Below are 20,899 nucleotides of genomic sequence, written 5' to 3' on the forward strand. Positions count from 1 at the left end.
ATGTGGAGCGGATTTTCTAGGTATTAGACACAACAACTCAGTTGAGGGAGAGATCTTGGATTTTTTAAATCTGAATTTGAATTCAAAGAGACACTTGAACTTTGCAGTTCTACAAGCAACTTCTGCATGGATGCTGTTACCTAGGACAGTGCTCCCCAACGTTTTTCGGACTCCGGACCGGTTGGGGGGGCAGGCTTTGTGTGCGGACCGGTTGGGGGGGTGAGAACACCCCCGCGCTCACAGGTGGGCGTGTCACGCCTGCAAGTGGGCGTGTCACGCTTGTAGAGGGGCGTGTTGGAGGGAGCGACAAGCCGTTTCATCCCCAGGTGGAAAGAAACGAGTAATTCTTCAGCACTGGAGGAGACCTCCGGTAAACACACCTCTCTGGGACTTTGCAGTGGCCAGCCAGCCAACTGATGTGCCTGCATACACACCCAGGCGCACACGCCTCTCTCCTGTGTCTGCTCCAATCCAGAGGTGATTCTGTTGCTGCTGCCGCCCCCCAACCCTCGCAAGTGGCTGGCTTAAGAAGACCTGAGCGACCAAAGCCCAAAAAAGCCGCCCCAAACCCCACCCTTGCTTTGACGGTGGTGAAAAAAAGTTCAATTCAAAGGCAGCGTGCGCCACTGCCTCTATGGCAGGAGCGGAGGGACAGCGGGACGGAGGGAGGGGAAGGGAAAAGGAACGAGGGAGCTCAAGAAAAACTTGGGGCACATGGGGATGGGGAGAACAGGAGGATCCATGGAAAGGAAAATCCAGTGGGATTTCTGTCCCCTCCCCTAACAATTGTCAATGTAACCAAACATCCGCTTGCCTCATCCCACAAGATCCCCGGGTTTCACTCCTCCAGAGTTGGGGCAGGAGCGCCGAAGGTGTGCAGAAAGCGCGCGAGAAACGTACTGAGTGGAGGGGCGCGCACAATGGAGCAAATAAGCAGGAAATTCACCCCAAATACCATCTCTGGCCAAATCGCTCCAGGACAATGACAAGGTGGGGGGCGGGAAAATTCACTGTTCTTTCTCCCTCCCCCTCTTTTACATGTGTATACACCCCATGTTTGCTTTGTACCAGCCACACGAATCCCAGGCACCGTGGGGAATTCTAACTCCTGGATTCACCTGTATAAACAAGCCAGCGAGTTCTCCTCTGCTTTGCTGCTTTCCCTTTAGGTTGCATGGAGGGGGGGGAGGGTGAGGAAGGCAAAGTTCTTGGCCAGCCACCCAGGAGCGTGTGGGTTTCCTAGGAGCAAGCAACACCCAGAGACAGCGATGGGATGGGGCAGTGGCGGGGGGGGGGAGAAGCAGTTGGGCTTGTCTGGGCGATGACCTCACTTCCTCCCGAGAACTGCAGGAGGACGCTGCTGCCCTGCCGGTGGGGGATGAAGCCTGACTGACTAATCCAGTGCCTCCAGTCCTCCATGTGGGGGCGAGTGGTGCAGCTCTTCCTGATGTGCGCCCTTCAAAGAGATCCGGCGGAGTCAGCAGCAGTCACGAGCCTGGACTCCTTGCCTTCCCTGCAACCGGCGGCGGCTCAGCCTCTGCGCCTACTCGCTGGTGGGCCAGCCCGAGTGCACCCGACAGCAGCTGCTGGTCCCTGACACACTGCCTGGCCCCCGGCCACGAGGAGCTGAGCCGCTGCCAGTTGCAGGAAAGGCAAGGGGTCCAGGCTTGTGACTGCCACAGAGGGTCCATCGGTTCTTGCGCAGAGGTTGAGGTAGCAGTGGCTCAGGCGCGCCCTCCCCCCTTAGCACAAGTGGAAAATGACCCCCAACGCTGGCTGGAAGTGAACCGTTGCTGCCTCTATGCCTGCGTCTGATGCTCCGCCTTTCTCCCCTGAGCTGGCTGGATTGCTCCGGCTTTGCCAACACCCCTCACCCTCATCAATGGTCCGGACAAAGCTGCAGCTTTGCCTGTCTCCCTCCTCCCCTCCAACCCGCTCCCTCTTTCTTCTTCATCGGAGCCCTCAAGCAACTGCAGCGCAGCCCCAGGCAGGCGGAGGGACCGGGATCAACCCTGTCTCTGCATGTGAGGAGGGGAGGAGATGGGGAGGCCCACCGGGTAGGGGACTTCAGCCGGAGGCGGCGGTGGCGGGTGGTGGAGCTCTCCTCAGGTCAGGGGAGGATAAGCAACCGGGCCCTTGCAGCCACTCCTGCGATGGGCTGGCCACCCGCCCAGCCAGGAGCTGGGAGGAGGAAGCGGGCCTCGATGCCCCACTGGCGCTCCAGGGCCGCCACCTCGGCGGCATATTCAGGCCTGGAAGGCCTGGCTCAGGCACTCTGCCCGTCAGCTCGAGGTCCTCCAGGCTCGAGCAGGCCACCATGGCTAAGCCACCTCCTCTCCGTTCAAGGCCGGGCTCGCCCAAGAGGCTTGCGCGACACTCCCATCCGCAAGTGTGACACGCCCCCCAAACATGTGGGGGGGGCGGAGAGCTGTGTCCGCGGCCCAGTTCCAGCAAGCCCACGGACCGGCACTGGGCCGCGGACCGGGGGTTGATGACCCCTGACCTAGGACATGGGTACACAACTTGTAACTTTTTTGTTGTTACAGTATAATTGCTCATGTTGTCTGTTATATACTGTGAATTTAAAAAGACTCATTTTGTGAAAGTGTCTTTGAAAAGTTGATCAATAGATAATCTAAATAAGCAAATAGCCCCATTGAGTTTAAAAGTGTTACAATAACATTTGCCTACAGAAAAGTTTTTTTTGCTTGTCATTAAATTAATAAGAACATATGAAACTTTCAAGAAAAATGAAATAAAAAGGCTCAGTCTTGGGTAGATTTCAGAGGCAAATTTTGAAGGGAACTGGACAGAAATTCAGGTTCCCAAACGCCATGAAACCTTGGGCCAGCCAGCTTCAGTCAGCTTGGCATATTTTACAAAGTTCTTGTGAGAAATGAGGAAAGCATACCCATGTATGCTGCCTTGAACTCATTGGTAGACAAGCAGGATACACTTGCAGCTAATAATGAACAAAACCTAAAAGTGTACAAATGGATTGAGAAAGTGTTGCAAGAGTCACATGCAGACCTTGGTTTAGGTTTTTTGGGAGGGAGGGCAATCTTGGCTAGCCTCATGACCATACCCATTTTGTAAGCTTTGATCACTTTGGTTTGAGTTCCTTCTCTTTTCGGCCTGAGCCACACCCTCGGCCAGCATGCAGCCTCTAACAAGACTACATATAAGGTCCTTTGACAGGAAAAAACAGTTTCTGTACTCTTGGTCTGTAATTTTGCAAACAATTCTTGAGCATAGGTTGCTTGAGCACAAGAGGTGGTGGTCAAGCAGCTATTTTCTCTTCTGCTCTCTCTTTTTAGATCCTCTATAGAAAAACAACCTTTCTCCAACCCACATTTAAGCCCTATCCTCTTTGCTGGCGTTGCCCATGACATCGATGTATTCATCGTTAACCATGGGTTACCAAACATCCTCTTTTAATAATGAAGTGGAGCAACAATCACTTTGGCAAGAAGTGTTTAAACAAATAACACTTTACAAAGCTATCCCATCAAAGGCAAAGTTAAATAACATCAAATTACTGTCCATTTTTCCTGGCTTTCAGTGCTAATGGGGATAGTTGTGTGACCTTTCCAAATGCTTAATTTTTTACAAAAATAGTGACATGAATAGATGTGTTGTTTGAAAATGCAAGTGGCCGTAAACCACATATTATTTGTAAATATAGCATGTTCCAGCATCATTCATCTAAGTGTCTCACTGGGCCTAATTGGTATATATTTCGGTTGACGTACATTGTTCTCTTGTAAAGGTGTCAAATTCTTTAGCTATGTCAGTGACAAAAGGCCCCATTGCTTGTGATATATAAATTATGCTCCTTACTATATAATCAGTCATATCTGTTAGAATGCTATTTGCAACAAAATATGTTCAAAATATGTGCATGATTGATTGGTTTTTTCTCTTTTTTAAAAAAATGTTAATATTGAGCTATTCAGAGCAAAGTTTTTGCTTTGAACTGTAAATGAACACTCAAGATTTGATAAGCGTCATATCAATTAAGAGACATTTAATTTGGGGAGCTAGCATAGCTTGTAAAATGCAGTTCAGACTTCAAAATGCAGCTTTTGTTATCAGCTTTTGAAAACAGGCTGTCGGAGAATGAAAAATGTGATGAAATGATCATGCAGATTGATAATCTGACAGAATTTATTATTATGTTGATGTGTAGTTGTGTTTTGGAAACTCGAATGGTGAAGTCCACCTGGCCCATTCAATTTTCTCCTATAGGACTGCTTTTTGCTATGAAACCCTTTTGGACTGAGCAAATGGCCTTGCTATTTAGTTCTGTACTGGAATGAGGATATTAGTACATTTCATTGCACAAAAGAAACTATCAAAATATTGTAAAATAGAGCAAAACCTGAATACCGCTTCTGCTACGCGAAAAGCCTTGCTCGCTTGGCAGGTCTTTTGCTCTCTTACTTAAACAGCAAACACAGCCTGTCCCATTCTGTATGACACAAATTGCTCTTAAGTAGACTCTTAAAATTATGTTGCCAATTAACCCCCCCAAAAAATGTAAACATAAAGAAGAAATCCATCCGAGTGTTTGCCACTCACAAAAAACTCCTCTAGATTTTGACAATATTTTCCTGCACATTACCAGAGGCATGTTACCTCAAGGAAAAAGCCCCAATAGAATATTCTAGGAAACAAAATATTATGCTTCTACCTGTTTTAAGCACAACTTTCTTAGTAAAAATTAGACATAAATTCACAACATCAAGAAAATTGCACAAGCAATCCTGTGCATCCTGTGGTGACATTCACTTTTTTCCTATTTATTTCTTATTTATATTTTTAAACTACCAATTTTTGCCATTTCTTCTTTAACACCGTATTATCAAAATTCCTAGCAGCTTCTTCCTGGACTAGACTGAGACGCATCTTTGATCGCAGTATCTGTTTTATTCACTTGGTATGGACAAAGTTTTCATAAAACCAGTTTTCTGGATGGCTTTGCAATAGGTTCTTAAACTCAGAATTCGGAAAAGTCACTCTCAGACTCCTCAATCCAGCTCTGCGTGCATATTATGGCCATCCCCAAACCCAATAAAAACAATGTTGTGTTAATAGGACGGGAAGAATATTTCTATATGAAGGTTATGGCCAGGCAGTATAAACACGTGGCCAAATGAAAATCATCATCATCATTCGAAGATGAATAATTTTGAAAACTGCAGAGCTGGAAGAGAAGGGACCCTATGGATCATTGAGCCCAGCCCCTGTCAAGGAGGCACAATAAGGAATTGAACTCCCAGGTTCTCATTCCACAGCCAGATACTTAAACCACTGAGCTGTCCAGTGGTGGGATTCAAATAAATTAACAACAGGTTCTATGTCCTAATGATTGATAAATAAATAAATAAATAAATAAATAAATAAATAAATAAATAAATAAATAAATAAATAAATAAATAAATAAATGCCCAGGGCATTTTTTAAAAAAAGGTACCACATAAGCAACAGTCTTATGTGGTACCTTTAACTTGAAAAAAATCATAGTAAAATTAGGACGGTTGGGTGTTTGACTGAAGCGGTATCACCCCAAAACTTTTTCCCTCTGTGTCCTGTCCTCATGACTTGTCAATCAGCCCCCCCCTCTGCCTCGAGGCCATAAGCTTTCCTCCAGTGACGTCAAGGACTCATCCTCCCCCCCTTTCCCCCATTGACGCCTCTGCTCTTTCCAGGGCTTTATCTCTCTCACCCACACCCCACCTCAGATGGCTCAGTGTGGCGCAGGAAGGGAGGCAGCTAATTGCGCTCCCTCCCCCCGCTCGTCGCTGGTCACCTGGCCCCTCCTCCTTCATTCATCTCAAGCCAGCAAACGGTTCTAAGAACCAAAAGTACATTTAGGAATCGGTTCTATAGAATAGGTGCGAACCTGCTGAATCCCACCTCTGGAGCTGTCCCATGAGGAAGACCACCCAGGACTGCTATATTTTAAGCACATTCACCATTAGCTTCATCTCTAGACTTTGGTGTTATCTAAATGTTGGTGCTCTGGGGCAAAACCTCAGCTGCTCCAGCGTCGTTTCTGTCCTGTTTAATAGGATGTATGTCTGAGCAAGAAGTGCAAAGGGCCATAGCGTACTCCAAACACAATTACAGTAAATGTGATATTAGTTTTTGTAGGTTTTCCGGGCTGTCTGGCCGTGTTCTTGAGGTTTTTCTTCCTAACGTTTCGCCAGTCTCTGTGGCTGGCATCTTCAGAGGACAGGAGTCAGAACTCTTGTGTTCTGATACAGTTTGTGGGGAAAAAAATCACAGAGCTGATGTTTTTCCTACTATTTGAAGCCCTCAGGTTCAGTTTCAGACTTCAGTTCTTCACCCGAAAGGTCGGTTTCTGAGTGGTTAAGTTGTTGCTAGCCCCTTCCTTCTAATAAATTGGGCACTGTTGGCAGCTGTGCTATTCCTTTACCAAAATCTTGAGATAAGGCTGACATTTTGGTAGAAGCGACAACAGAACCTGCAGTTGCAAGTTTGTTTCTTGCAAAACGGCTGGCTAAACAGTGACTGCATGCTTTGCCTCCTATCTTGGCTTTTATAAGAACAAGAAAGACGTCACTCTTTTTTAAAGGAAAATTGCAGTCTTTTTTTTTCTACCACAGACCTATGTAAATCCTTTATACAGCACACATCTTCTGTGTTGGACAAATATACTTGTGCACCAGGATTAAGAGTCCAGGAATGATACTATAGGATCAGAATGTCCCTTCTCCTAGAATGTGGATGTACTATCCTAGTGACTACAAGACTGAAGAATAAAATCAAAAGGGACGGTTGCAATAAGCAAGACATCCACACTTTCTCAAACCAGACAATTACAGCTTACAACCACTGATGGTTTAACCACCATATATCAAATTACAAGCCAGGAGTTTGACTCTGCACACATTCACATTGTTCCTATTATAGCGTAGACTGTGTTGGAATCAGGAAATCATAAACCATGCATTTTCCATATGACTACATGGCTACAACAAAGTCACAGTCTAAAATCACAGTCTAATTCCAACCTTTCATCCTGAAGAGATAGGTTAGCAAGGAATATTCAACTGTGAATTCTGTTGGAGCTTTAGTTACAAGCTTGCATGCTGTCTGTGGTTTGTGTAATTGGGAGATACTTCTTGTGAGTTGTGACTGATTGTCTATCCAGCACTATTCTACTTTTGAATTCAAAGAGATGCCTGCTTCTGTGCTTAGTGTTTCTTTCCCTTTCTTTAGTTGGCTGGAAGCAGTCAAATGTTTGTATGCTGTTGATCTGTTCAGTTGGTAGTATGTGTGCAGAAAGAAAGCAGCATATGCAAGTCTGTAACTGCAATTAACTATGTAAAGAAATGCTTTTTATTCTTTCTCCTACAAATTTCTTAGAGTAGGTTATGAAGACTTTAAGTGCCAGTTAATGAGAAAGAAGTGGACTCTGGATAACAGGAATTTGAAGTTATTTTCCTCTGTGAATCTCTGTACTTCTACTGTGTAGCAAAAGGAATTTTACCAGAAATTCAAAACTCTGCAATAGTTTTCACACATTAGAATCAGAATATGCCCCTCCAATTCCTATTGCTAAAAGTTCCAGACCTAGCAGTGTATGTAATTTTCCTATGCAAAGCTTCACTGAAACAGCATTCTTCCACTAAGGGGGAGTTTTAACAGTGAATTTATAATGCAAATAATGTTAATAATTATAGTCTGCAATATAACAGATGCCACCTAATCTACCCCGTCTCCTAATGGTAGACTGTAAAAATTATAGACTGAGGAGACACTCTCTTAACCTTTAGATTTAAAGCGAAAGGTTTAGAATTTAAAATGTTCAACAAGCTACCATACGACCAAATACAAACCAGCCGAAATAAGTTACACATTTAAAAAACACACACACACACCAATCTATCCTATGCACAGAGGGGTGAATGCAAAACATTTCTTCAGATTTTCATGAAATAAAGATGGGAAAAAATGTACTTCCATTATCAAAGGAAACCTGAAAAGTCCCGGAAGCCACAAGTGTCAGTTAACACATTCCATTGCTCTTTGTGAGTAATAGATAGAGAAACAGTTCTACCAATTCTATGAATGCATCTCAAAAACCTACTCTAAGAATATGGCTGTTTCTTTGTGCAATAAATACTGTATAGAGTTATTTAAACTTCAAAGTATATATTAGGACCCCCGTATCTGCAGGATCCATATCTGCAGTTTTAGTTATCCACAGTTTACCATAGTCTTATATACAATATAGGAAGGGGAAGGCCTTGTGGTCTTTGTCCCATCTCCTTGTGTGCTGCATATAGGATTTGCTACTATCTGCAGTTTCAGGCATTAGTGGTAGATAGTGGAATAGATACCTGATGGATATGAGGGTCCTACTGTACTGTAAAATGTCATTGACACAGTGTTAAAATGAAATTCATAACATAATAAATTATACCTTAAAAACAATTAAATTACAATAGTAATTAAAATACACTGAATGGTTAAAACATTTAAACTTTAAAAACAAATTTGCTCAGCTAAAAACCATCATTCAGGGACTCAGTTATGATCATTAAAACAGAGATAGGTCTTCAAATGTCAGCAGATGGATAAAAAAGAAAGGGAGAACATTCCACAACTTCAGAGCAGCCACATAGAAGGCCCTCCCTCGTATCCCCATCAAACTTGTCTGTGATGGCAATGAGATTGAGAGGAGGGCCTCCTCTGCTGATCTTAAGGACTGGGAAGGTTTATATGAGGAGATACAGTCCTTCAAATAGCCTAGACCCAAACTGTAGAAGGCTCGATAGCAAAGAACCAGACCTTTGAATTGAACCTTGTTATGTTTCTGCCTGTCCCTTGGTTGTTTCACCAAGCAAAGCCACCTGTTGTGTCCCTGCCACCAGTTGACTACATCAGCATTGTTTATTATTAATGATAGAGGTCCAGGCAATGTGTCATTTTTAAAAGAACCAAATAGAAGTTGTTTATTATTACAGGCGTCGGTAACTCTTAACAAAGCATCCTACTTCATCAACTGCCAACCCTCTCTCCACTCTCCTACTCCAAATTTTCCAATCCTCCCTTCTCCCTCTCCTGCAGAGACTCTTACATCTGGTGACTCCGCCTCTCCAGCACTCTCATGGGTACATGCAGATAGCTCATTAATATTCATGACCTGGTAAAACGCCGCAGATCTGAAAACGGACTGGTAAGCAGTGCAGTTGTTGTAGGAGGGGTATTATATGCACCACATAGCTGACCACTGTTAACAGTCTGGCAGGTACATTTTGAACCAATTGAAGTTTTCAAACTGTCTTCAAAGGCAGCCCAACATAGAGTGTGTTACAGTAATCCAAATGGGGTGTAACTAAGGCATGTGTCACTGTAGCCAAATCAGACAGGGTAAGAGGGATAGAATCTGTAACACAGCCCACGTCAACATGCTCATCCAGGATCAAGTCCTGGACAGCTGATGTTTTCCCTTTCTCTGACCTGGCATTCAGCAGCAGCATTTTGAACCCAGGAGGAACATTACCACAGCCATCCAGACTTTCTGAACTGGGAGATAGTTTGGGGGTAATCAAGATCCTGTTCTTTCCCCAACTCCTATAATAATACAGCAGCTTTCCCAGGTGGCAAATGTCAGTGGGAGTGGAAGGTGGAGGCATCCACCTTACAGCAAAGCCCTAGCCCGCTAAGAGATAGAATCTGCAGGATGTCAACAGGCCAAAATCCCACAAGGATGGCGTGTAGCAGCCAGGAGGCAGCAGCAGTCACTGTTGCTCCCACCGTACTCTCCTGGGTCAGCAGATGTTCAGAGATTCTCTTCAGGAAGGCAGGAATGCTGATGTTATAAGCTCTAGTTTTAAAGGTTTCTTTTTCCTCAGCCAGCTGGCAAACCACAGTGGGAGGAGAAGGTGGAGGCAGAAAATGTACAGTGAAGCACTGGTGCTGCTAAGAGATGTAGGGGCAGCTTCCAGAGTTCTAGGGGCTGCACATACCCACCTCTAGATTTTGGAAGGCTGCATGTGCAAAAAAAAGCATAGACATATTTGGAGGACAAAGGGACCTCAGGGGTACAGGAGACCCTCAAAACATGATAAAATTCCACCTTACTCACCATAGAAGGCGGGAGACTTTTTGCGCCCATGTTCTTTCATTCTTTTTAAAACTGGAGAAGGTACATGTAGCGTTCACCCTGCTCATTAATATTTATGTTGAGATTTGCATGCACCAATAGGAGTTTGTGGGGGCAGAGTTAAGTGGGGTGAAGAAAATGAGGGAGGGAGGGAAAGAGAATAGGCAGTTGAGAATGGAGAAAGAAGGTTGTTTTAGTTGAGAGTTAAAAACATTGACTGAACTGTTATCACCTGTAACAATAAACAATTTCTACTTAGTTCATAAATGATGTTGCCTGGACCTCTGTCATTAACAGTGAATAAAGTTGATGTAATCAACTGGTGGAAACTGAACGACACTTTGCTTGTGCTTTTGCTTGGTGAATCAAGAGAAAGATGGGAATGTGACAAATTGATTGATTGATTGATTGATTGATTGATTGATTGATTGATTGATTGATTGATTGATTGATTGATTGATTGATTGATTGATTGATTGATTGATTTAATATCCCGCCTATCTGGTCGGTTAAGAATTGGTGGCATAGCGGTCGGATCTGAAATGATCCAGTGTGAAATTGAATCTTCTTGAGTCTGGACGGAAAAGGGTTTAGGGTCTGTGGTGTAAGAAGTGGTCACCCATTAGAGTTTTGTGGAAGACTTAGTTTTGCAGCTTCTGAACCCAGGTCTGGGGAATCCCAAGAAGAGATCCTTTTGGCTCTTGTGAGGGAAAAGAACCAGTCCAATTTAATAAGAAATTGTATTGTTTATGCCACGTAAACAAAGTAAAACATTGGTTATGGAGGCACAGGTTGAGCTCCAGGGTGCTGAGGGAAATGGGAACCCTCAAATTCAAAGTGATGAAGAAACTGAGAGACCAGTAATAATTGCCTCAGAAGGAGAAAATATCCAAAGCTAGAACAAGAATTTAAACTGAGGAGTTAGCTATGAAAAACCAATTAGAATTGGAAAAAGAAAACAGGAAAAGGGAATTTGAGCAAGAAAACAGGAAAAGAGAAAGAGAAATGTTGTTCCAAATTGAGATGAAGAAATTGGTAATAGCTGCCCGAAATAATAATAATAATTCCAGTGTGGGAAATCCTTCAAATATCGATCTAAAGATATTTCCCCAATATCAGAAAGGAGACTGTCCTGAATGTTTCCTGATTTCCTTTGAGAGAGCTTGTTGGGACTTCAGGGTTAAAAATGATGAGTGGATTATAATTTTAAGGTCACAGATAGAGGGAGTTTTACCTGAGATCTATTCACAGATGCCTCTTGAACAAGCTAGAGATTTTGAGGTTTACCAAAAAATGGTGTATTCCTAATTTGGAATTAATTCAGAGCATTTGGGCCCTGGTGCTGCTTGCTACTTGCCTTGACATTGTGGAAATCCAGAGGTGGATTTTCTTCTGCAAGGACTTGTGAGCTTGATTCCGATACCAACCACAAACTCAGGAGCTGAGAATATGCTTAGAAGACCCCTTCCTTCTTAGCATATATCTGTCTTCCTCAATCATTATTTTGCAGCTCGCTCTGTCTAGTGTATCTCAGGAATCTCCTAAAAATCAAAGTACATCCTGAAAACTTAGGATCTGCCTATCTGTGATCCAGAAATGCCCCAGGCTTGGTATCAAAATGACAGCTGCTTGTTTGCTAGCTTGTTACATTTAATATGACTTCATATATAGAGGCTAAACAGACAAGATGACAGAAATCCATGGATCATCTCTCTATATATTTCAGGGCAAAATATTTTCAAACATCAGGGAGTATATCAAAATTGCTTAAACCTTTACAAGTTTAAAATATATATATAAAGTACCAGTCTTATTTGGTAGCAACATTCCTGAGCCACAGTTACTTTTTAGCAGCTACTTTAAAATTCAATCACAAGTATTAACAATGTATTATTTTAATACATTAGAAGCAATAAACACTCTTTTCTAAAGCAGTAGGAGAAGAGATGCGGCTAAGCATAACTGAAAAAATGTGGCCAGTATTTCACTTTGCTGTTACAATTTGACAATGTCACGCAAGTGTAAATCACTTACTGAATTCCAGTAATAGTGTAGTTGAAGTAATCCATTTCTCCCCACTCTGCCACTAACATTACTGGTAAGTGCAGAGGGAAGAGTCTTTGGAGTAGCAGATGGCATCATTTTCTCCACTAGCCAAAAGGTCTTGGTCCTTACACCAAGCAAGCCCTGACTCTACTACACCCATGGGTTCCACCTCAGTTTTCAGATTTCTTGCTACAACCAAGATATTTGGGATTATACCCTTCTCAAATGTTTTCCGCCCAAATAAACATTTGTTTCCCATCCGTGCACACACGCAAGCAAACTTTTTACACCAAAGTGTAATGTGATGTATTCTTTTGGAAGTGACATCTCATCTGTAGGCAAATTCACTCTGCTACTTGTAATTTCAAGGGAACGCTCCTAGTTACATTTTTCATGATTCTTTCAATATAAGGAGAACTGGATTTTTTGAATGTGTCCTCGAATCTTTTTCCGCTCTGGGAATCTGTGGAATACTCCCCCTCTCCTTTTAATTGATCTAGATAATCAGCAGTTTCTAAAGCAGTGGTTCCCAACCTTGAGTAACCCAGAGGTTCTTAGACTACAATTCCCAGAAGCCTTCGCCATCAGCTCTGCTGCCTTGGGTTTCTGGGAGTTGCAGTCCAAGGACACCTGGGTTACTCAAGGTTGGGAACTACTTTTCTAAAGCATTTTCTGGATACTGATACAGTATGTACCATAACCCTACAAGTGAAAGTGATAAATATTTCAGCATGCTTGAAATACTTATAATTGTTCCACATATGAAAACCAGCAAATACAGAAGGTTTCTCAGCATACTTGTCTTAGACATTACTGTACATTTTTAATTGTCTTATGTCAAGGATCAAAAGATTATGCAGTTAAGACTTTCTTCTCTTCCTGGGTCACTTCTTGCAACTTTTTAGCCTTACGTTTCTTTGCAAGATATGCCCCATAGCTGACATCAGGGTGGGAACACACAGAACAGCTTCTGCATACATTACCAAAAGTCTTTCCGATGCCAGACCGTTCATCTGTAAGACATAACAGGTTATTTGCAGTTTATTAAAATGCTCATAACCCCATGGTGGTCATGAAGTCTGAACCTCCCATGTTCCTAGGGACATTTTCAGGGACTTTCAGCAGTCATCTTTTTCAGTATTTTCAAGGAAGCCTTTAACAACAACAAAAATATTAAGCTACCATGAAAACCATCATATATAATATTTTCTGCTGCCATTTTATTGACTTTTTTGTGATTTATACATTAATTTTTTTTCTTGTTGTTGTGAACCTGGCCTGAGTATGCTTGGGTGTTGAAACTGTGGGTCATACATGTAAACTATTGTCAGAAATCTTGAGGTTGAAACCAGAGTTAGTCATGCTCAGAACATACCTACTGAAATCAATAGCTAGTTACAGCTACAGTAAGTCCCGCTGATTTCAGCAGATTTAATCTAAGCAGGACTAATAATCATCAACTATAGAAGGGGCTCAGAAAACTGGAAGTTGAAACCCCGGCCCATGCAAAATATTAGGGTTGTAGATTTTATTCAAGGTCCACCCTCTTCTGTCCTTTTTAAAATTACTTCCAGTTATGAGATCTTAAACTTTGGAGCCTGAGATTCTGATGAAACAAGCTAAATAACATTTTAAATAGCCAAATACACCAGGTTCTTTGTCATGACAAACCAGAGAGCAGCAGTGGAAACCACTGGAATGGGAACTGAAGGGAAACAAATAAAGAGGAGGCATGCGAGCTGTAGGTGGCATGTGAGCTTCCCAGTCCTGCCTCCGATCACAAAGTAAGACACATGAATGCAATCCTGTGAAGAGGCCCATTGTAAACAGTCAGTTTCAAAGAGTAAAATCCCAAGTCCTTACGTGGAATATGACCAGTGTATTTGGGCAGCATTCCTTCAGGCCGGTAGAATCTCTGGTGTGGGCGTGTTACTTTGGGCTTGGCTACCTGGACCTCTTCCCTAGGATGATAAAAAAAGAGAGAGTCACCATTAGAGCTTGAGTGTTTGCCACATTCCAGCTTCAATGATTATAACAAGCTTTGTGCAGTCTGTGGTTATAAATGACACACCCACTAAATGCAAGAGCCACAATATAGTTCTTGGTATGTTGATATATTCACTTTTTCAGTAAACCTTAATTCACATGGTAAACTCGCAGGGTTTTTTTCCTTACAGGGAAAACTGATTCAGTGTATGTGTGTGCCATCAAGTCAATTTTGACTTATGATGACCCTTTTCAGAGTTTTCTAGGTAGAGAATACACAGAAGTGACTTACCATTCTGTTCTTCTGGAGGACACACAGGCCGGCTCTACTTGTAGGAGGCAGAGTGGGAGATTGAACTTCTAACCTCTGGCTCTACAGCAAACAACTGAGCTACTCAGCCAGTTCAGTTAAGTCAGTAGTGAATTATATTAGACAACCACCCTGCTAGCTAACAGAATTTATTTATTTATTTATTTAAATTAAATGCATGGTTGCTGCTATTGACTGACAACTGTGTTTGTGGGGTCCTAGCTACAAGTGTGTTTGAAGGTAGGGGAGAAAATGAGAGAACGAGTGCTAATAACTGCCCAGCACTGAAAACAGGTGGAAGAGGCAAACAGCAGTCAGTAAAAACATTTCTAATGTTGTGGCAGAATTCTGGAGTGAAGGAATAGGGTGATGAAATATCCGTGTTAAAGCCTGTCTGTTTAGTTGTACAAACGAATCAGTGTATGTTTCAATGTGTATGTTTGTGAATGCCTGTGTGTATATATAATACTTTTGCTCCAACACTTATCTGTCAACCTGGCTCTGCCCCCTCCCCATGCCTTCGGCCCAACAACCAGAAAAAGCATCAACCACCAGTGGGCTCCAGCCTATGGAATCCTGGGATTTGAAGCATGGTACTAAAGATTCCCTGTTAAAGAGTCCTAATACACTCCCCTGAACTACAGCACTAGAGTTCACAGACAGAGAATTTCAAGTCTTTCACCAAACTGCAAATCCCAGAAGTCCACGGGATGAAGCCACAACAGTATCAAGCTGATAGACACTGTATGGCAGTGGTCCCCAACCTTGGGCCTCCAGATGTTCTTGGACTTCAACTCCCAGAAATCCTGGCCAGCAGAGGTGGTGATGAAGGCTTCTGGGAGTTGTAGTCCAAGAACATCTGGAGGCCCAAGGTTGGGGACCACTGCTGTATGGTATAGACAGAATCTTGCATCAATGTTACTTCTCAAATTGTAAGATATTTATCCCAACATACATGGGTTCTTTGCTATGAGGATCATGCTTGATTCTACCCAAGGTATCCTTAAAATCTTGATAGCAATTTTCTGCCATCACATGGTAGCGTACTCCGTGGCCAAACTCCGTCACCTTGGACCTGGGTACAAAGCCCGTCCAGCCTGGAATGGGTGGCTCAGGTAGACTTCTTCTTGATTCCACAGGCCCTGTAAAATTGTCAAATGGAGTATAATTTGAAACCTTACTGTAATGAAAAGTTACCCTACCTGAAGTGAGGAAAACAATACAAATTACGCCCATCAAATTATCTAAGGAAATAAAACTCAAACCATGCTTGACTTCCCCCCCACCATTTCCACAAATACTTAGTATTACATCCCTGAGGTAAATTGGTAACACCTGTGAAATCTTGTGGCTTGGGCCCCCAATATCTGCCACAGAATAGCCCATTGTTCTGATTTTTAGAACAACAGGCTGCGACAGGCTGGCCAGCTGCAGCCCATGTGCCACAGAATCCCTGTCCTTATATTAAGTAGCTCAAAACAGACTACAAGGAGATGGAGAGGAGGAGGAGAGACATGGAGTGGAGTATACTGAACAGACTTAAAGAGGAACATTTTGTTTCAGCCCCTACTTGTACAAATGCAACACAGAGATAATAAATAAAAAAACCTTCCTTTTGGAAAATTAACTGTGAGAACATCCATTACTTCATTTTGTTCCTTCATGGGAGTGTTTAAGAGGTCATGGAGCAGGTCCTTGTAAACTGGAGAGAAAATCTTTGATAAAAAGCAATTTTTGTTGCTCCTTGACTGCAGTAGTGAAGCTATCAGAGCCTTTTGTCACGGCTTAGTGCTGGTAATCTCAGAGATGATTTTGCCTTTTTTTTAATCTTCTACAAAAGTTCTAGGAAAAAAACTCCTAGTACTTTACTTAAACAAGGAACTCCTGTCACCCTCTTAACCACTACAATTCATCAAAAGAAAAGTAATAGGTTTTGCCCCTTCACACGCAACAGTGAGGCCACACATGGGCTACTGCCACTAATTCACCCTACAGCAAAGGAAAAAGGCTGCACAGAACAGTATGGGAACAAAAGCAACATTTTACTTCAAAAGGAAATAAAAGGAGCCTTAAAGCTGCCACATTCTACTCTAAGAAAAGAGCAAAAAAAATCATTCGCAGGCAGTTTTTGTCACAATGGTTCATGGCAAATAGGAATTTATTCTGCTACTGAAGATGCTAAGCCCCTCACAAAATAAAATTTTGCTCAGCAGCCATGCAGATCGAAATGTGTATAAAGGCAGAACGCCATACACTCAAACGTGTCTCCTTATGTGTTATGAAGCCAGAGCCAGGGAACACTGAAAGCTAGAAAGGAAAGCTGGATTCATGAACCAAGAGCATGAAAAAAATTGGGAAGCCGGTCCTTTCACTCACAGGAAGAGAACTGCACAACACTTGAGTCACCCAGTGGTGAGTCATAAGCCACACAGGTGACATGCTATGATAGAAGCAACACGGGAAGCTACCTAATACTGAGTCAGGCACACTGGTCCATATAGTATTGCTAACTCTTGAGTGTCAGCAACGGTCTAGAATTTCAGGTGGAATATCCTCCTAGCCTTATCTGGAAATGCCAGGAAATAAACCTGTGACCTCTTGCATGTGAAGTCTGTGCTCCCCTATGAAGTATCAGTTTCCCTCCTAAGTTAGCCGGTCCACCTCCAGGTTTCTGGGTTCTTTCAAGAGGCAAAGATAGAAGGTAAAGCATCAAAAGTGGGTCCAGTGATTCAGTTTAGGTAAAACAGTCCTTCTTATATTTCAGAACTTAGGAAGATATAGTGAAATGAATAGATAGGTCAGGTTTTAACAGATATCCATGGCAAATGGATGTGTATTATTGACAGGACCCACAACTCCGGCATAACTTCTGCAGTGGCCACAGCACAAACTTCAAATTAAAGTATCGTCCACTTGTCCATGGCGTTAAGGCAACAAAGTCAAGAGCAGATGCAGCTAAACCTCAAAAGCATTAGAATGAATGCATACTAACCCACCACATTGGGATGATGTTTGTAGTTATAGTCATCAAGCACATTTATAATCTCTTCGTTGGAGCAAATAGGCGGTAGCCGTGGTGCTGTAGCTGCTATACACCTCAGTTCATTCATTTGGTCACTCTTTTTCTCAGTCGTCTCACGAAATGCATTCACACACCACACTGAATCATTTCCGTAACTACTGCCAATTCGGTAGAATCTAAGAGGGATATAGCCTAGAAAAAGCAACAGGAAACCATAAGCCATGTGAGAAGTCAACAAGAGGCTAAGTCAGATTTCATGAACCTGGAGTCCTAAAACTCTCCTGGTTACCAGCCTGAAGGGTAGAGGTCTTGGCACACTTTTCTGTGGTTCCAGGCCCAGAAATATGGGAAGTATAATCATTCTGTAGGTTCACAGTAAATGTGTCAAAAGGAAGACACATATTTGGCTGTGGATCCTTCTCCACACTGACCTCACCTATCATAAAAGTCATCATTCTAATATTTATTGCCTGACAATTAATGTGAAACAGAATTTTTTTTTGTTTCCTCACTCTAAATGTGCATACCACTACATTTCCAGTAGTCCCATGGTACAAAACCACAAACAGTCCTTTATCTCATATTCTAGAACACCTTTGCCTTGATTTAGTTTAACATGTACCATTAAGCACAGAGGGCTGCCTCCTGAGCTGAGTGCTCTTCCAGTGGAAACTCTACTCAAGAGGAGAAGTGATTGGCACAATGAAGCTCCCTCAAGCCAAGCAGTGGCAATGAGGAAGATGGAAAAGGCAACTCAATAGGGTTCCTTATATTGATACAGAGGTGAGAAAAACCCAAGCAATTACGGTTCACTGGATGAAATCCTATTGCTTAGCCTCACAGTACAGTAGCGTCATTGAAGCAGTAGGGATTTGGTGAGCCAGCTCATGTTAGTTCCATTGATTCAAATAGGTCTACTCTACTTGTGACTTACATTATTAACACAGTAAGTTGCATCCAGAGTAGGCCCATTTGAATCATTATAGGCACGCACTCACCAAACCTCCACTGAGTCAGTGTATCTACCCTACTGAAACTTATGCTAAGCAACAGGGTTTCAGCTAATAAAAAAATAAAACTCATAAATTTAAGGTTCCTTTTAAATTGCTGTATGATATTCAATTACTGTACTACAGAAACAGTCAAAGACTATTTGGTGTTGGTATTCCCTTTTTACAACCTATTGAATAATACCAACCAGGTGTCTGGTGGAGAACAGGAGGGGCTCAAACAATCTCAATGGTGCTGCACACAGCTTAGCTGATCTATGTACAGGCTGCACAGTCACTGGTTTTTAACAATTTCTGAGTACAGAAATATATGTTGATTACACAGCATTCACGGTTCTTTTAAAAACTTCACTGCTCCTGGTTACCCCAGTACAGTTGGAAGTAGGCTGAAGTCATTTTGCTGCTATTACTGTTATACAACAGATTCTGGCTTCTAACCACTTCGGTACATGAAGAGTGCATGAGGGGCAAAGTTTGGAAAGAAAGATAAAAGCTGTGGGCCCAAATCATGTTAAAGGTGGCCACCTCTGTAATAGGTTTTCAGTTTAGAAGAGGTTGCAATTTCATTTCATAGCAAATGCTGTTATAAAATAACTCTAATTGCCTAATTATATATATATATATATATAATGCTGTTTATTACTGATGTTTACCAGTACACTGCTTCTACATGTACTACAACTGCATTAAAACTCTCTCAGCTGAGAGAAAGCCATTCCTTGGTTGCCCTTTTTACCAGTATATTTTCCTTTGTGCAAGGTTGTAAACTGTGAGAATGGCCCCAGAATTTAAACTAGAGCAATCCAAATTACCTGTGTATCCTGGTATTAATGGGTGACGTTCATCTACTTGTCGCCGATATGCTTTCATGCTTTTTCAAACTATGATTAAAGAAAATGAACATTCACAATAGAATTCATAATCATAATGCACCATCAGGTCAAAACCTATGGCAACACTATTTCCCAGAGTTTTCTAAGTGCAGAGTGCTCAAAAGTGGTTTATCATTCCTTTCTTCACGGCCCACCCTGGGACTGTGCAGCTTGCCCAAGGCTACACAGGCTGGCTCTTCTCCTGAGATGGAGATGCACTGTGGGGAATCAAACTCCCAACCTCTGGTTCTGTAGTCAGATACCTAATTCATTGAGCTACAATATTACCAACCCTAATGAGTTTTGCCCCATTTGTCAGTGTCATATTACTATATGCCTGTTTGGAGTGATGAGTGAACATAATCAGTGTAGTCAGAAGGTACTGAAAGGGAAGAAGTGTAGTAATCATTTCCTTAACAACTGTAGTTGGGTGTGAACACAGATATTCTGACTTTAATGAGCTGATTAATACAGGTATATGTAGCATGATATTTTGTTTTTACTGATGATACATAGGGTGAGCTGCAGTCCCAGGTAGTTTATGGCAAATAAAACATTATCAAGCAGACAATCGAAACACAAAGGAAGGGGAGACAGAGCAGAGAGAGAGAAAGCCCAGAATAAAAAAATCTTGAGATCAGTCACAGCAAAGGCTTCTTCCCTGGCGTACCTTTTCGAAGCACAGTATAAAGAAAGGGGGCGGGGGGGGGTGTTGAGAAAAAAGAAATCTATACGCACTACTGCCCCCTACTGTACGCGGAGTGCAGAAAACGTAATCACCCACAGTCTTCGTAGACAAAATCCGAAGAGCAGGAATCGTTTCTCCAAGCCATGCGCTCCCTCCTTCAACCTGGCTGAGGAGGCCCTTCCCGTCCCTCACAGGAGAGGCCGGCCTTTGCCCGGTCCCCCGTCGCACGCCATTGTGACCTCAGCCTTGGCGACCTTTGCAAGGCATAGAAGCGGACCGAGACTTCCAGAGCAGAATCGGGACGTGCGCTGGGGGAGCGTAAAGGGGCTAAGGCCGGAGAGGGGTGAGGGAGGAGGAATTAAAAATGCAAACCCTCCCCCGCTGCTTCTCCCTTGGACTAAAACACGCAGGGAGCGGGCAGGCGAGGAATTCCGCTTGGCTGTCAAGGCCCCTCGTATTTTTGCGTCGGGAAGGTTTTCTGCGGGCAGCAAACGATGCATGGCTTTCTGCCTTGATGCCAGCTTTCTTGGGGGGGGGGGGAGCTCTACATAATGTGCAGGCAGCTTCCCGCTCTAATACATACAACTCCCCCCTTCCATTATTAGAAGGTCAGTCTGAAAGATGGTGTGACTAATCAACAAGGTTAACCAGTAAAAGTGGTGGAATTTGAACTTGAAATCTTCCTTTCCTTAATTTCATACGCTTAAAGCACCAGAATTGGAAAAATACATCTAGGACTGTTACCGTAGTCGCTGTTAAGATCGCTATAAATTGGCTATGAATTGACAGCACGGAACACAGTCTAAAAATAACTGTCATGGTTC

The 20,899-nt window shown here is 42.9% G+C and overlaps 1 protein-coding gene across 1 annotated transcript; it reads right to left on the reverse strand.

Moving 5' to 3' along the window:
- Positions 1 to 12,473: 12,473 nt before the first annotated feature.
- Positions 12,474 to 20,136, reverse strand: SPMIP5 (sperm microtubule inner protein 5). Its single transcript, XM_078389604.1, has 6 exons — positions 20,058 to 20,136; positions 19,328 to 19,396; positions 17,476 to 17,697; positions 15,439 to 15,625; positions 14,051 to 14,148; positions 12,474 to 13,200 (listed from the first exon to the last, which is right to left on the reverse strand). Exons 2-6 carry the CDS (start codon positions 19,383 to 19,385, stop codon positions 13,040 to 13,042), a joined length of 726 nt encoding a protein of 241 aa, XP_078245730.1. The 5' UTR covers positions 19,386 to 19,396; positions 20,058 to 20,136; the 3' UTR covers positions 12,474 to 13,039.
- Between the last annotated feature and the right edge of the window lie 763 nt (positions 20,137 to 20,899).

The sequence above is a fragment of the Pogona vitticeps genome, chromosome 3 (assembly GCF_051106095.1).
Source record: "Pogona vitticeps strain Pit_001003342236 chromosome 3, PviZW2.1, whole genome shotgun sequence".
Taxonomy (NCBI): Eukaryota; Metazoa; Chordata; class Lepidosauria; order Squamata; family Agamidae; genus Pogona; species Pogona vitticeps.